Source organism: Anthonomus grandis, chromosome 1, assembly GCF_022605725.1.
Source record: "Anthonomus grandis grandis chromosome 1, icAntGran1.3, whole genome shotgun sequence".
Classification (NCBI taxonomy): Eukaryota; Metazoa; Arthropoda; class Insecta; order Coleoptera; family Curculionidae; genus Anthonomus; species Anthonomus grandis.
Genome location: NC_065546.1, coordinates 40140795 through 40155971, shown reverse-complemented (window position 1 = coordinate 40155971; position 15177 = coordinate 40140795). Strand labels below are relative to the sequence as shown.

At 32.5% G+C, this 15177-nt stretch overlaps 2 protein-coding genes across 4 annotated transcripts in view; one reads left to right on the top strand and one right to left on the bottom strand.

Annotated features, from left to right (window-relative positions):
- Positions 1–15177, bottom strand: part of LOC126750537 (uncharacterized) — a 34315-nt gene that overhangs the window by 7256 nt on the left and 11882 nt on the right. The window contains exon 1 of one of the 3 annotated variants that reach the window (XM_050460344.1): positions 6656–6791. The exons of the other annotated variants lie outside the window; for them this stretch is intronic. Coding sequence (XP_050316301.1) covers positions 6656–6689 — 34 coding nt within the window. The 5' untranslated portion in view covers positions 6690–6791. Of the gene's footprint in view, positions 1–6655; positions 6792–15177 lie in introns of those variants that run through there. 3 annotated transcript variants of the gene reach the window in all.
- Positions 1–15177, top strand: part of LOC126750446 (thyroid receptor-interacting protein 11-like) — a 68583-nt gene that overhangs the window by 49525 nt on the left and 3881 nt on the right. Inside the window, exons 4-5 of the mRNA XM_050460108.1 lie at positions 6970–10054; positions 12496–12699. Coding sequence (XP_050316065.1) covers positions 6970–10054; positions 12496–12699 — 3289 coding nt within the window. The remainder of the gene's footprint in view (positions 1–6969; positions 10055–12495; positions 12700–15177) is intronic.

The following is a 15177-nucleotide window of genomic DNA, read 5'->3' as shown; positions in this document are numbered from 1 at the left end:
TAACTGCGGGTTTTCTTACTATAATTTTATGTATACAGGGTGGTCCAAAAATAGGTTACGACCATCAACTTCAATTTTTGAAATGGAAATACCTATTTTTTATTCTGTATTCTTAAAGAACAGAAAATTCTAGACATATTTCATGTACAATGTCCTATACCTATCTTCATCTTGCGTATCATTTCTTGAGGTATTCGTTGAATCTCATTTCTTATATTATTTCTCAATTCTTCTAAATTGTTGGGTTTATTTACATACACTCTATGCTTTAAATAACCCCACAAAAAGAAGTCCAAAGGAGACCCCTTCGCCCAATCCATCGACCCGGAAATACCTCACTTAAATATTGGCTCACGGCTCTGCTGAAGTGTGGCGGCGCGCCATCTTGCTGGAACCAAATTGAAGCTTCTGGAATATTGGGATTATTTGCATTTGGAAACATCAAACATAAAGCGGGAATCAGTTCGTTCCTTAAGAATTCCAAATAACGTTGACCTGTTAAGGTACCTTCGAAGAAAAATGGACCTATGACTCGGTCATTGATAATGCCGGCCCAAACATTCACAGATTGAGGATATTGGGTATGAGCTTCAATCACCCAATTTGGATTGGAGGAAGACCAGTAACGGCAGTTCTGTCTGTTCACTGTACCATTGAGGCAGAAGGTCGACTCGTCAAAAAAAAAAATTCTACGTATTCTGCTAATAAAAAGACGGTCGTTATGGCAGACATTCATTATAGTTTCGCAAAACTCTAATCGACGATCTGTATCATCCTCGTTAAGTTCGTGGATTAATTTTAATTTATAGGGATGATATTTTGCCTTTTTCAAAATCCTTCTTAAAGATGTTTTTCCAACATCGTTATCTAGTGCTGCCTGTCTAGTTGGTGTATGAGGATTTTCTTCAATGGATAAAACAACATTTAACTTCTTTTCCTCGGAAATTGAGGGACGACCCGATCTGGGTCGATCTCTGACGTGACCTAATTCCCTAAATTTTCTTTCTAGTTTGCTAACGGTAAACTGAGATATTGTCTTATCAGGATACTTGGTATTAAACATTTCACAAACCTGGTGTTGGGTCCTAATGCGATCACCACATCCTATCATAATTAGTATTTCTATTCTCTCAGTTTCACTTAACTTATTCATCTTTTCAGGCAATATTAAATTTTACAATAAACAAGGATAAGACTGCTTGATACCTGTCACTTCAAAAAATGATGACAACATCATTGCAACAATGGATGAAAAAACACAAAAAACAAGGTTACCTTAGTAAGGGTGTTACATAGTTGCATGAATTATTGTATGTTCAGAAAGTCAACCGTAAATTTCTCAGTACCTGTTGACACTAACTAGCTAGTGTCTACAGATGGTTTTAAAAAAGCTTCGATAAAAAGTGCAAACCGCATTTGTCTATGTCTAACCGTTTGGATTTTATAACATGTCAAAAGTGCAAATATGCCGATCTTCAACTGTCAATAACTCAAAAACAAATGAAGATAGGTAAAGGACATTGTACATGAAATATGTCTAGAATTTTCTGTTCTTTAAGAATACAGAATAAAAAAAAAATAGGTATTTCCATTTCAAAAATTGAAGTTGATGGTCGTAACTTATTTTTGGACCACCCTGTATAAATAAAATTATAGTAAGAAAACCCGCAGTTAAAAATAAAAATCGACGTGTCCAAGCGTTTTTTTTTTTGAACATACCCCTGAATTTTATATGAATTTATTTCGGACTTTTGGCTCTCACTGTATATTCGTTTATGGTCCAAAAATATATGAAGTGACCCCCAATAGCCTAAAAACAAATAAAAAAATAATTCAGTTACCTAGAAAAATTAATTTTAAAAATTATTCAAGTGTCATAACTGAAGACAACATGAAGACTACATGAAATTATCATTACTGAAGTAATAGTCCTATGGTTGGAACCTTTGGTGTGATACTCATATTACGAAACTAGTTAACGCGTGTCGAGAATAAAATAAAGAGTTTTGGTTAGTGGTAAAACTGTCTCCAAATTTTAATATATTACTAAAGTAAGTTTTCATCTAACATTCTTGAATAAGACAAGCGATTCTAATACAAATTGACACAAAAATTGTATTTTTTTAAATAAATGTATCAAATTCCCAATTAATAAATAGCCCTGGTATATTTTTCAGCTGAAGCATAATTTTAAAGAACCCAAAAATATCTCCAAACCCATATATAATTCTTAAAGTTAAGACCTTTATCCGTTACAGAATACTTAAAATATAAGAGTTATACAAATATTTGCCCCGTATATTATCAACGGGTTGACGAATCTTTTTAAGTTGGTGTATGAACGGAAGAACCAGACGCGGTACCAGTACCTGCCTCGCAGTACTTTTTACTTGCGAGAATAATGCTTAAGAAGTCGAAAGATTGTTTCTAATTTTCTTTAAAGTACGATGAATATTACAATAAATATAGTAAAATGATTTTTGATGATGAATTTTTTAAGGTTTAACTATTTAAGATTAAAGAGATAAACTATAAAAAACTAGAGAGAATAACGGATTCCATCCCGAAAAATTTAACTCATAAACCATGACGGGTTAGCTGAAAAAAAAAGAAAATTCTTCAACTGTTTGGAAGAAAAAAAAGTTATTCTGAAAACAACTGTAATAATTATAATTATATCAACATTAAAAGTGCAATAAAACGGATAATTACATAAGCTGCACTAATTTGCCACTGGCTTGTGAATTCTTGACAAGTCCGAAAAAATATATTTAAGATAGTCACATTTTAGTATAAAGCCACATTGGGAGTTACAATCACATTCGGTAAAAAAGTCTCATTTGGGAGTAGGACACTTTTCAATATTGTAGTCACATTTGAAAGTTTTTTGTCAAGTTTTTGACTAATTACTAGAATAAATAAGCCTAACAGTTTATTTAAAACTTTATAAATGTAACTTTAATAGAGATAATACATAAAATACATTTCAAGAGTTATTCACCAAATTATGGAATATTGTTCTTTCTGTTTTTTTTTGCATCCAATTTTTAAGATCGGTAGTATATTAAACAGCTTCGGGCGTAGAACATTGAAAGGCCTTTCAATGTTTTAAGGCTTCGGGTCAATAAATTTAAAACTTCATTGACCTTTCGAGGTTTTTTATTTTTTTTGGAATTTTGGCATATTTCCTTTTTCTCGTGGTGTAGAGATGTGCCTGAGGACTTATTTAATTTTTTTTAGGTTCGTTAAAACATCATTTAATGTTAATATAACTGTCGTATTATTTTTGTTTCCTCGTAAAGTGAAAATAACCGATTTTTTTTAGAAATGACTTTAATTAACCATTCTTGTACAGTATTTAGTTGTCTTAGGTGAGAGTCTTGTTACCCCACCTACAAGGTCATAAGTTAATTAAGACTGAACTAAAGAATAGTACAATGTTTGAAGTTGTTTAATACTTAGGTTTCTCGTAATTTCATTGTAATTTCCTATTGACTGATTTACTTATAAAAAACCTAATTCTGGTAATTTTTTTTTCCGTATGAAGTGAAACTTACGTATTTTGTTTTATCCACATTAAGTGATAATTTTTTTCCTCAAACAATTTGGCTATTTTCAAAAAGTCGCTTTCTGCTTCAGTTTTTATAGCGTTCCAAGTTTTTCCTAAATAAAGTATTACGGTGTCATATGCGTATAATTTTTCCTATAATTGATAAATCTAAATGACTGTTCATATATGTATATTATAAAATGGAGTGGTCCCAATACTGTTCACTTTAGTTAGATCTGAGTGCCATTGATTTTCACTGTTTGTGATCTATTTGAATTTACAATTTCTTTAACAAAATTGTGAGATCCACAGTGTCAAATGCTTTTGACAAGACTACAAAATTACAAAGCACTGGTTTTTCGTCAAAGTAATCATACAGACTTGAAGTTAGTTTTAATACAGTATATCCTGTAGACTTTTCACGAAATCTATATTGGGCTCTCAGACAACACATGGTATTTTGTTAAAAACTTTACAATGCTTGTTTTAATTATCTATTTTTTATTTATTAATTAATTACCTATGTGAAATTAATTACAACTCCCTAGAAGAAACAAAACATGTTTTGGAAAGTATTATGAGTGTATAAAAAAACATAGAAACATAGAGCGACAGTTCAAACCATTTTTAATTTATCTTCAAAGCAAAAAATAATTTTTTTGATCCTTGGCAGTTGACCTCATTAATTTCTTAATTCTTCTAAGCAGTTAAAAACATTTCTTCATTTTAGTTTGTAAACTGAAGCAGTTAATTGTTTCTTCCAGGCAGTTCAATTAATTCTTATATTCTATAATTTTTTTTTTAATTTTTTTAGGCACCTGAATTCATTTGTCTAGTTATTTATATTTTCTCCTTTCAATTAATATTGTGGATTTTTTTTAAGCACTTAGGTTTTATTGATTGCGTCCTTTTTTTGAAGTTTTGTTAATTTTAAGTTAATTTCTCTGAGGTGCTGAAGCAATGTCTTATTTGTTTCATGCAGTTGAATTCTTTCCTATACTTAATTAATATTTATGATTTTTTTTTTCGGGTAGTTGAAGCTATTTAAAATTTTTTTTCACGCAGATAAGGAATTCCGTCAAGGCAGTTGAAATCACAATTTTTGAAGTTAATTTTCGATTGCGCTCCTGTGGCTATTTTTTGCAATTTTGTTCATTTTCATTTTTTTATTTATCTTAAGTACTAAAAATATTTCTTATTTCTTCCAGGGAGTTGAATTCATTCATGTACTTAATTAATTAATAATTTTGATGTTTTTGCTTTAAGTTGTTGAACAGAATTTCAGAATTTCTTAAGATTTGCAGGCAGTTAAAATTAATTTTGGTTTTATTCTTGTGGATATTTTTTGCAGTTTTGGTAATTTTGATTTTTTTTATTTATCTTAAGTACTAAAGCAATTTCTTATTTCTTCGAGTGAGTTGAATTCATTCGTGTACTTTTTACAGAATTTCTTACGATTTGCTAGAAGCTATTTTAAATTCCTCTTAAGCATATAAGGAATTCCTGAATTTCGTCCAGGCAGTTGAAATTCGTCGTATAATGAATACTTGAAGTTAATTTTTGGTTGCGTTCTTGTGGATATTTTTTGCAGTTTTGGTAATTTTGATGTTTTTTATTTATCTTAAGTACTAAAGCAATTTCTTATTTTTTCGAGTGAGTTGAATTCATTCGTGTATTTTTTACAGAATTTCTTACGATTTGCTAGAGGCTATTTCAAATTCCTCTGAAGTATATAAGGAATTCCTGAATTTCGTCCAGGCAGTTGAAATTCGTCGCATCACAAATACTTGAAGTTAATTTTTGGTTGCGTTCTTGTGGATATTTTTTGCAGTTTTGGTAATTTTGATTTTTTTTATTTATCTTAAGTAGTAAAGCAATTTCTTATTTCTTCGAGTGAGTTGAATTCATTCATGTACTTTTTACAGAATTTCTTACGATTTGCTAGAAGCTATTTCAAATTTCTCTTAAGCATATAAGGAATTCCTGAATTTCGTCCAGGCAGTTGAAATTCGTCGCATCACAAATACTTGAAGTTAATTTTTGGTTGCGTTCTTGTGGATATTTTTTGCAGTTTTGGTAATTTTGATTTTTTTTATTTATCTTAAGTACTAAAGCAATTTCTTATTTCTTCGAGTAAGTTGCATTCATTCGTGTACTTTTTACAGAATTTCTTACGATTTGCAGGCAGTTGAAGCTATTTCAAATTCCTCTTAAGCATATAAGGGATTCCTGAATTTCGTCCAGGCAGTTGAAATTCGTCGTATTACAAATACTTGAAGTTAATTTTCGATTGCGTTCCTGTGGCTATTTTTTGAAATTTCGTTAATTTTGATTTTTTTATTGATCTTCTTAAAGTACTAAAGACATTTCTTATTTCTTGCAGGGAGTTCAATTGATTCCTGTACTTAATTAATTAATTTTTTTTCTGGTTGTTAAACACATTTTTTTAAGAATTGCAGGCAGTTGGAATTCATTTTGGTTTTATTCTTTAATTTTTCCAGAATTTGAAGTTAATTTTTAATTGCATTCTTGTGGCTGTTTATTTGCAGTTTTGTTAAATTTGATTTAATTTCTCTCAAATACTAAAGCAACTCCTTATTTCTTCCAAACAGTTAACAAGGTGTTGTTAATTTCTCCTAAGTACTGAAATAATTTTTCCCTTCTTCAAGGCAGTTCATGTCAATTTCTATTTCTTTTAAATAGGTTTTTTTAGGTATTTGAGAACCCTTGCAAGAATTCTTGTGAATAAAGTTTTTTTAATTTATTTATTTATTAGGAGAAAATTTGGCATCGAGCAACTGCCTGGAAGAACAATCACCAAATTTTTCTTCACAATCTAAACGTTACAATATAGTCAAATGAATCATATTCTAGTAATCTCCCTTTAAAGAACCATCAGGCGTTTATAACGGCCATAATAACATCCTACAAATATTTACATAAGGTATACACATATTTACTTTACATGCGCTTTTAAAAGTCTGGTATGCAGTTATAAGCTTTTCCTAATCTGTTTCAGGACGATAGAGTGTTTAAGATTTGATAAGGGATAATATAATATACAGGGCAGGCATTTTACCAAAAAATATTAATATAAATAGGTACCTGCAATGCAACACAAAATCTCGTGTATGGACATGCTTGGAAGAAAAACAATATTTCACCAGCTGGCTTAACACTCAGACTAAACAATCTCTTCTCACTACGGTGAACCTAGACTTATCATAATCTTACAGCATAATTACATTTTTTTTTGACTTAAATTATCGTTTATCAGTCATGCCGCTATTAAATGAATGTCTCAAACCAGTTATAACTGGCCCCCTAACCCTTATTATCGATAAAGTCACAACACACAAAGACTTTTAAATCAAAAATATATCGATAACCTTAATATAAAAAAAATCGTTTATTTCCAGAGGTCAGCAGTACGAAATGGGAATTTTTCAGAAGATAATTGGGACTGGATCGCTCCGGATGCGAAGCAAACTGAGCACGAGGACGTTTCCACCTTGAAAAAAGCCATTGAAAAGTTGGAAAATGAAAAAAGCGACCTGATAAACCAACTGGAGCAGCTTGATGTGGAAAATCAACAAAATCTTGCCGAACTCGTGGCCATAAGAGAAAAACTTCAAGATGAAAACTTGGACTTGAAAGACAAGAATGCCCAACTCAGGCAGCAAAACAAAAGTTTAATTTCCAGAGAAGAGAAGCTTAAGCAAGAAGTTGAGGAATTTAAAACAAAAGCACCTGAGCAAGATGTAAAAGCTTTACGGATTATCAATAAAACCTTAGAAGAAAACATTAGCAGCTTAAGAGCAGAAGTTGCAAATTTAACGCAAGAATTGGATCAGGCACAAACTTTATACAGAGAATCTGAAAAAGCTGATCAGCTGCCTAATCATCAAGAACTCACATTCAAACTAGACGAAACCTTAAAGGAGCTCAGCGTCTTGAGAACCACCCATGACACCTTAAAGAAAACTTATCAAGAGTCTCTCTTGAGCTCTGACAAAGAACTTAAAGAACTGCAAGAAAAATTACGACAATCAGAGTCAGAGAACCATAAAGTTTACAATCAGCTGCAAAATGCGCTTCAGTTAATAACTGAAGCTGAGCAAAAACGAGTGGAAGACGCCGAAAATTGCCAAAAACTGGCTTTTATTCTGGAAAGTTACGAACAACAAGTGAGTTCTCTTAAAAAAGAACTTGCTAGTGCCAAAAGACTACAGCCAGAACTTGATAAGGCACTAGAAGAACTAAACCAAGTAAAACAGTGCCCAAAAGATGATCCAACAGTTGATCAACTTCAACAAGAAATCAACAAATTAACGAAAACCTTAGAAGAAAAAATCACTGAGCAACAAAACATGCACAAAACCTACGTCAACATCATCACCGAAAGCATTAGGCAATGTGCCTCTCCAAACGAACCCAGTAATCCTGTTGAACCGCTTAGTACTCATCCAGAATTAAAAGATTTCCAGCAGCAAGTGCAAAACATTTGCAAAATGCTCCTGGAGTTCAAAGAAAAATGTGAATCTTTGGAAAAAGATCTTGTGGAAGCCTCCCAAGAGAAAACGAAAATTCTGAACGAAAAATATGAGGAAATTGAAAAACTGCTAAAAAACCAAGAGGATTTAAGTCAAGAAATCACAAACAAAGAAGACACCGTTAAAAAGCTAGAAGAGGAGGTGGCTAGTTTAATTGACAGTAATGATGTGCTGCTATCTGAGCTAGATGGTTTTAAAAGTCCAGTTTTAGAAACGATTTCTGAAACAAACGAAGAAAGTATAATTCTTCTTGAGTCGGACTTGGAACATGCCAATAAGAGAATCAGAGAACTGGAAGACATTATAGACAGTCCAAGCCGAACCCCCGTGTCCAACGATCCAAGTAGCGCTTCGTTGGAGGAACGTGTTGGCCAGAAGCACCAAGATTACCAAGAGCTATTAAACAGCTTTGACGAGTTAAAACTGGACTACGAAGACACCGCTTTAAAACTCAAACAATCCAAACAAGATATGAAAGTGTTAGCAGCAGAAAACGAAGAGCTTAAAGCATACATAGAAAAATTGAAGTCAGACTTGGAAAATAATGAATATCAGCTCACTGAGGCCAACATCTTAAGAGACGAGCAAGAGGAACTGAAAAGGTCCCTGGAGCATTTACGAGCTGAAAATAAAGAACTCAAACTGCAAAGCATGAAGAGTATAGACCTTAAGAGCGAACTAATGGATATCAAAGAAAAGTGGGTCATAGAAGAAAATCTTCGAAGGGAGCTTGAAATACAAGTAAAAAACTTAACGGAAAAGCTACAGAACTACAAAATGTCTGAAACATCTTTGAAACTTCAATATGACACCTTAAGCAAAGACCACCAAGCTTTACAAGAAACGAAGATAAATCTGGAGGAATCTCTTGGAGACACAAAGCAGAGCCTTGAAGAATATGATAAGAGCTACACAGAACTTCTGGAAAAGTATGATGGTATCTTACTGAGATGTGAAGACCTTAATACCAAACTTCACGAAAAAGAGACTGAGCTTGAAAAGGTCAAAAACAATCTTGAAAATCACATGGAAGCACAACAAACAGTTTTAATCAGTCATGAAGAGGAAATAAAACTCCTTAATGAAACCTTAAAGGCCTTGGAAGAAAAAAATTATAATTTGCAAGAGCTGCTAACACAAAGCACACAAGACCTAGAAGCTCTTACTGGAAAAGAACAGCTGCTACAGGAGAAACTAAAAGACCTCGAAGAAAAACTTAAAGAACAAGGGCAACCGAGAGAGCCGCCCGAAGAAGTATTAAAACAAAAAGATCAGCTCATAGAACAACTTCAACAGCAACTCCAAGAACTAGCCAATTCCAGAAACGAGCTTATCAATATGATAACAGTGAAGCACCAAGAAAACGTTAACTACCACAATGAAATCCAACGTCTATCTGAAATAATACAATCAGAAGCTCAAAAATACTCGCAACTAGAAACGAAACTAATACAAGCTGGAGCTGCCAGTGACGAAATAGCCAAAAAAACTGAACAGATCGATCAGCTAACAGACGAAAACAACTTCCTCAAAGAAAAATGCGATCTCCTTGCCAAGAACCTTTTAGAAGAGCAAGCCAAGGTACAAAAACTGACCGCAGGACCATCTGAAAAGGAACTTTCACTATCCAAACAAATTGACAGACTACAGAAGCATCTTATGGAGATGCAAGAACATCACACCCAAGAGCTACTTCAAATCGAACAGAAAAATGTGGAACTTCAAGCGAGAATCAACGACTTGGAGCTAAGGGAGAAGAATTCAAGCACTATGTATACATCTGTAAGTATTAGGGCGAATCAGCAAGTGGAATCTTTGCAGAATCAGCTACAGACGTTGACCAGTCAGCGAGATGAACTTAGAATCAAGCTGTCCGAGGCTGAGGACGTGCATAGTAAACAAGCTGCTGCTTTGGCTAATTTGCAGTTCGTTCTAGAGCAATTCCAAAAAGGTGAGTGTATGTTTTTTTTAAAGGAAGATGTTAATCGTTCTAACGGAATAATACTAAATGGTAGTGACTGAGTATTCGCGAAAAAATCTGTACTTATTCTCGCTTCAGTTAATCCATTCCATAGGTCTCATGGATTCACGCACGTCAAATTATCTACCTTTTGCAGAATTTTTAAGCTCATATATACCAATTTATTATTAACTTTTAATTTTGCTTTTTCTTTTATTGATCTTCTCAATCAACTCCTCGGTTCTCTGTCTTCTTCTTTGGCATTATTATCCTTCAATTTTGAAATTTTTGTCTACTCCAAAAATTTACCGACTCTGGGCATCTTGTTTTAGCTCTTTTGAGCTTCGAGTTTTTTCGTCTTAATAGCTCATTTCAGCTTTATGAGCTTTGACAGTCGAAATCTCTAGACCAGACGTTTATCTGCTTGTTTGGGTCTCACTGCTTCTTGTATTTACATCATTCTAATACTATTGACTGAATCTTCATGCATTCAACGAGTTATATTTATAGAATTTTTCACTTTAATTTTGCAGTTTCATTGAATTCCTCTATTAGAACGATGGCTCTCTTTCTTAAGTGTCTTTAAAAGCATTAAATAGCCTTAAATACCTCTCACTCTTTCTCTAGTTGTTCATCTCTTAGTCTAACAAATTGAATAGATCCATCGGATTTTATTAACTAGAAAATCCATAAGGTTGTGGTCAGTCTTCTGTTTTTTGAAATGAAAAAAGTTTTTCCCCAAAATAGCTTTTCCCTTCCATAATGTTACTTTTTGCGCTCTTGTCAACATATCCTCTAATTTCTCTCGTAATCTTCTAATTGATCTCCTTTTGATCTGTCTGAGTGCATCTTTCAATTTATCCGTATCCTTAATATCGTTCTCCGATATTTGTATTTGGAATAGTTTTTTATTTGATTGAGTTTTCCCATAGACATCTAGTTCTCTTTCTTTTTTTAGCTCTCAGTTCTTTAACAGTTTTGACAGTCTCGTCGTCTACCAGGATGAAATATAAAATGCGTTTAAATGCCTGGAATAAGACCCTTAGAAATACCATCAACAATTGAACTTTCCCAGTCCAGAGCGTTGTCTTGCATTTTCTTGCTAACATCTCTTTAAATATTTCTCTGTCTTCTTTTGGCCTTGCTGGTGAATCTTTTTCTATCGATTTAAGCTATTCAAATATTACAATGTTTATAGTCCTATAGGTTCTATTTCGTTCCCTCAAAACCGTGAATCTGGTGAGGTTTTACAGAAAAAATGGCCTTGTTCGAGCTTATCAGTTTTACTGTCTATCGACCCCTGCCTTATTTCGCAAGTGGAAGATTGGGAATAAAGGAAGTCATCAGAAAATCATTGCACAGTAGAAAATTGTTAAAATATTAAATCAACCGGAATTTTTTCTTCGTGATTTTTTATCTCTCCTATTTCGTATACTCCTAATACCTGAAAGAAATACATCTATAATTCCTGTTCTCACAGAACTTAGTACCCTCGTGCTAATGTTCCCTTCTACTTCTTTTCTTAGAGGACTGTCTATAGCTCTATATCAGGTTTTTGAGGGTTTTGATAATATCGTCAGATGGAAATTTAAATTTCCACTAATAAGTCAATTTTCAGCTAAATTAAATTAAACCATCAGAAGGTTGTAAATCTGGATCTCAAGACCAAGAACTTTTCCATTCCATATCCTTATCTTCGATTCTCTTGCGAACATCTCCTCAAATATTTCTCTGTCTTCTTTTGATTGTCTAGCTGGAGGATCCTTCCCTATCGATTTAACCTCAAATATTACAGAATTTACAGTTTTTATTTCTTTCCCTCAAAGGATCGGCTCTCGTCAGAATTTTACAACATCATTACTAATGTTCTATATGTTAATTATGAAAATGTAACACATGCCACAAATCGAACTCCCTGAATTATCCTATGCGTAAGTTCTATATTTAGGACAAAATAAGTAATTTAATATTAGAGGTCGAACCATTTTAACATATGTTCAAAAAAATTACTTAACTAAGAATCTACTTCCGCTGTACTGTACTGTACAGCACATTATTTACATAAATAATTCTTCAAAATATTATTATTATAAAACGTCGGGGTTTATCAGCAAAAAAAATCCTTTTCCTGGGATTTTCACTTCGAAAACAATTCGAATAATCGTTGCAGCTCATCTTACTATAATACGCTTACGCTAGCGTTGCAACTACATTAAAAATTACATTGACCTTCACCGGCTTTGCAAATTTTATCAATTGTTACACTAATTTTAACCTATTTACAATTGTTTTAAAATAGCGGCTTGATTTCTGTATTAAAATACATTAAATCGGATGTTTTTATAGTCACGCCGATAAACCTTTTTAGGACAATAACGCAACCTCGCTTATTAATTTTTTTTTTATGTGAATTGATAAAATTTAATTTTTAGATAGGGAAAAGGACGTTCATAAGGAAACGGAACGTATTAGGAGGCAAATCAACGTGGAAAAGCAAGTGCAGGAAACGCTGAAGAAAGAGATAGAAAATTTAAAGTGCCAACTAGAAGACAGCAAAGTCGGACTACAAGCGGCTTCGAGACTATCGGACCAATTGGAGCATTTAAAAAAACAGAATTTGGGACTTAAGGATGAAGGTAATGACTGTGCGATTTGTCTTTTTCTTTCTATTAATCAGTTGTGGGAACAAAATTAATTTTTATTCATTATAGCTATTATCTTTTCATTTCTTACCATAGTAAAATTCGGCCGTTTTTGAAATATCAGCTGGTAATTCTGGGCAAAATGATCTCTCAGAATATCGACTGATATTGTCATGAACGGTCGTGGAGAACATCGTCATTTTATTAGCATCATTTAGTTTACTATTAGGTTATTCTTAAGATATAACTTTTCATATATTTATTTTATATCAAGCTGTAAGTTTTTTTTAACTCTTTTGTGTTCCAGTAGTGTAAATTGCACCACAACTCTACCAATTTCCTCTAAATATCGCCAATATTCCCTTAGTTTCTTGAGACAGGTTTCTAATGGCGCTTTGACCATTTTGTCAATAAAATAGAAATTTACTTCAAATGTCTAATGTATACAGTGCTTTCATTTCAAAACGATCCACCCTTAATAACTTTCTAAAAAAAAAACGTCAAATTAGATATACAGGGGGACGTTTAATTATGCATTTACTGAAGTTTAGTCAATCACCTCCTCACCTCCAGCTAACCTCACTTTAATATGTCAAATGGGAACCCCCATCGTGTGATACATCATCAAGGAGCGTAAAATTCTCTATTCAACGGTACCAAAAAAAATGAAATCGGTAAATGTGTCAGCAAATAGCTTTAAGAAAGTTATTAAGGGTAGATCGTTTTGAAATGAAAGCACTGTATGTGTGTCTTAACAATGTATGACAACTGTCCCAACAAGTCAGAAGAAATAAATCATGATTTCAACTGGCTAAATACTATGACGAAATGTAAATTAGATGGCTGAAATAATATGAGGAATGACTCCAAATCCCTTGGGTGAATGCCTGGAAGAAAATATGGAAATGACTTATGGAAATATAAGAATTACTCCAAAATTCTGGAACATGACTTTCAGTACCTGGAAGAAATATAGAAGAAATATAATTTTTAAATACATACAATTAAATACATTCATGAAAAAATTGGACAATTACACCAAATGTCCCAAATATATACAAAAATACTTTAAAAGTGCAAAACCACCAAAACCGCCCCAAGAACCCAAAAAAGAAATAAGATATTACCCCAAATACCAAAAAATAAGTTGAAATGCCTGAAATAAAATTGAAAATTACTCTAAAAAACAAATTTTATTAACCAAACATTATCAAGTTAATCAAAAATATTCTCGGTATAAAAACCCATGAACATGGAAAATTAAAAAAGAAATTTTGACAATTTTGCTTATCCGACTTTTTCTTTGGCGGGCCCTAAAGTTGCCAATACGCAGAAACCTGTCACCTGTTTACTAACCTCACTAAATCCCTTGAAAAATATATCCTTTAGCCCCTTTTTTTAATTTAATATTAATAAATCTTTGGACCATCTTGAAAAATCCCACATAATTAAAAAAAAACAGAAGATGTGAAAAACAAAATAATCGCATTTATTTGGAATTTCGATATTTATGACAAATTGTATTGCACCATTTTGTAAAATGTTAGGTTAATAAGTTTTTTTTTTAGTTTTAATGTGTAATATGTATTAATGGAATTAAACAGACAAAATCATCAACAAATATATCTAATTTATTGGAAAAAAGAAAATGGGCCTAAAAAAAACACTTTTTTGGATTTTTCAGTGACAACCATAATATCTCTTTTCAAAATGAAAATTTGATGATTTTTCCTGTTATATACAGTAAGCTGTGCCAAACCATTTACATACCAAAACCTTTTATTTTACACATTATAATATTACTTTCAATGGTTTTACACGGCTTTAGTTATTCTATGTACAGACGATTTACTATAGAAAAAACACGTTTTAAGCACGTTTTTTGGTTTATGTCTGAGTTGCACGTACGCACACGCTTTCCACCTATGTTTTTTTAATCTCATTTGGTAACTGTGAGGTAGTGTTTTTAATTCCCCAGTTACTGAATGGGATATACAAAAATGTAGTGTCTTGTTCACCATTTTTATTTTATTCCTCGAGTAGCGTCCACCTTTTCTTAGTTTTTTTTTGGAGTGGCTTTAGTTGTTTGTATTGTGTTTTTTTTTTTAATTAGTTTTTTTCAGTTTCATCATTTTGCTCGCATGAAGAATTATTATAATTTTAAAAGTAACGGCGTGAGTATTACATCAGGTACTGGTGAGATTTTGAGGTAATCGGTCCCTATGTAAGACTTACACTAGTACTTTTGTAGATCAGCAGGAATACCCTACATCACCTTGCCCAACATCTTAAATGGTATCCTTTTTTTATTATTTACTCTATTTTTTATTCTAGTTTGTTTAAGTAATATTTAAAATAGTTAATAGACATGGTGCCAGGGAGGTCAATATAAAAATTGCGATAATGCTAGTATAAGCCCTAATTACTCGTTCTTATGGCTTATTTACCCTAAAAAGTTTTAATAAAGGAACG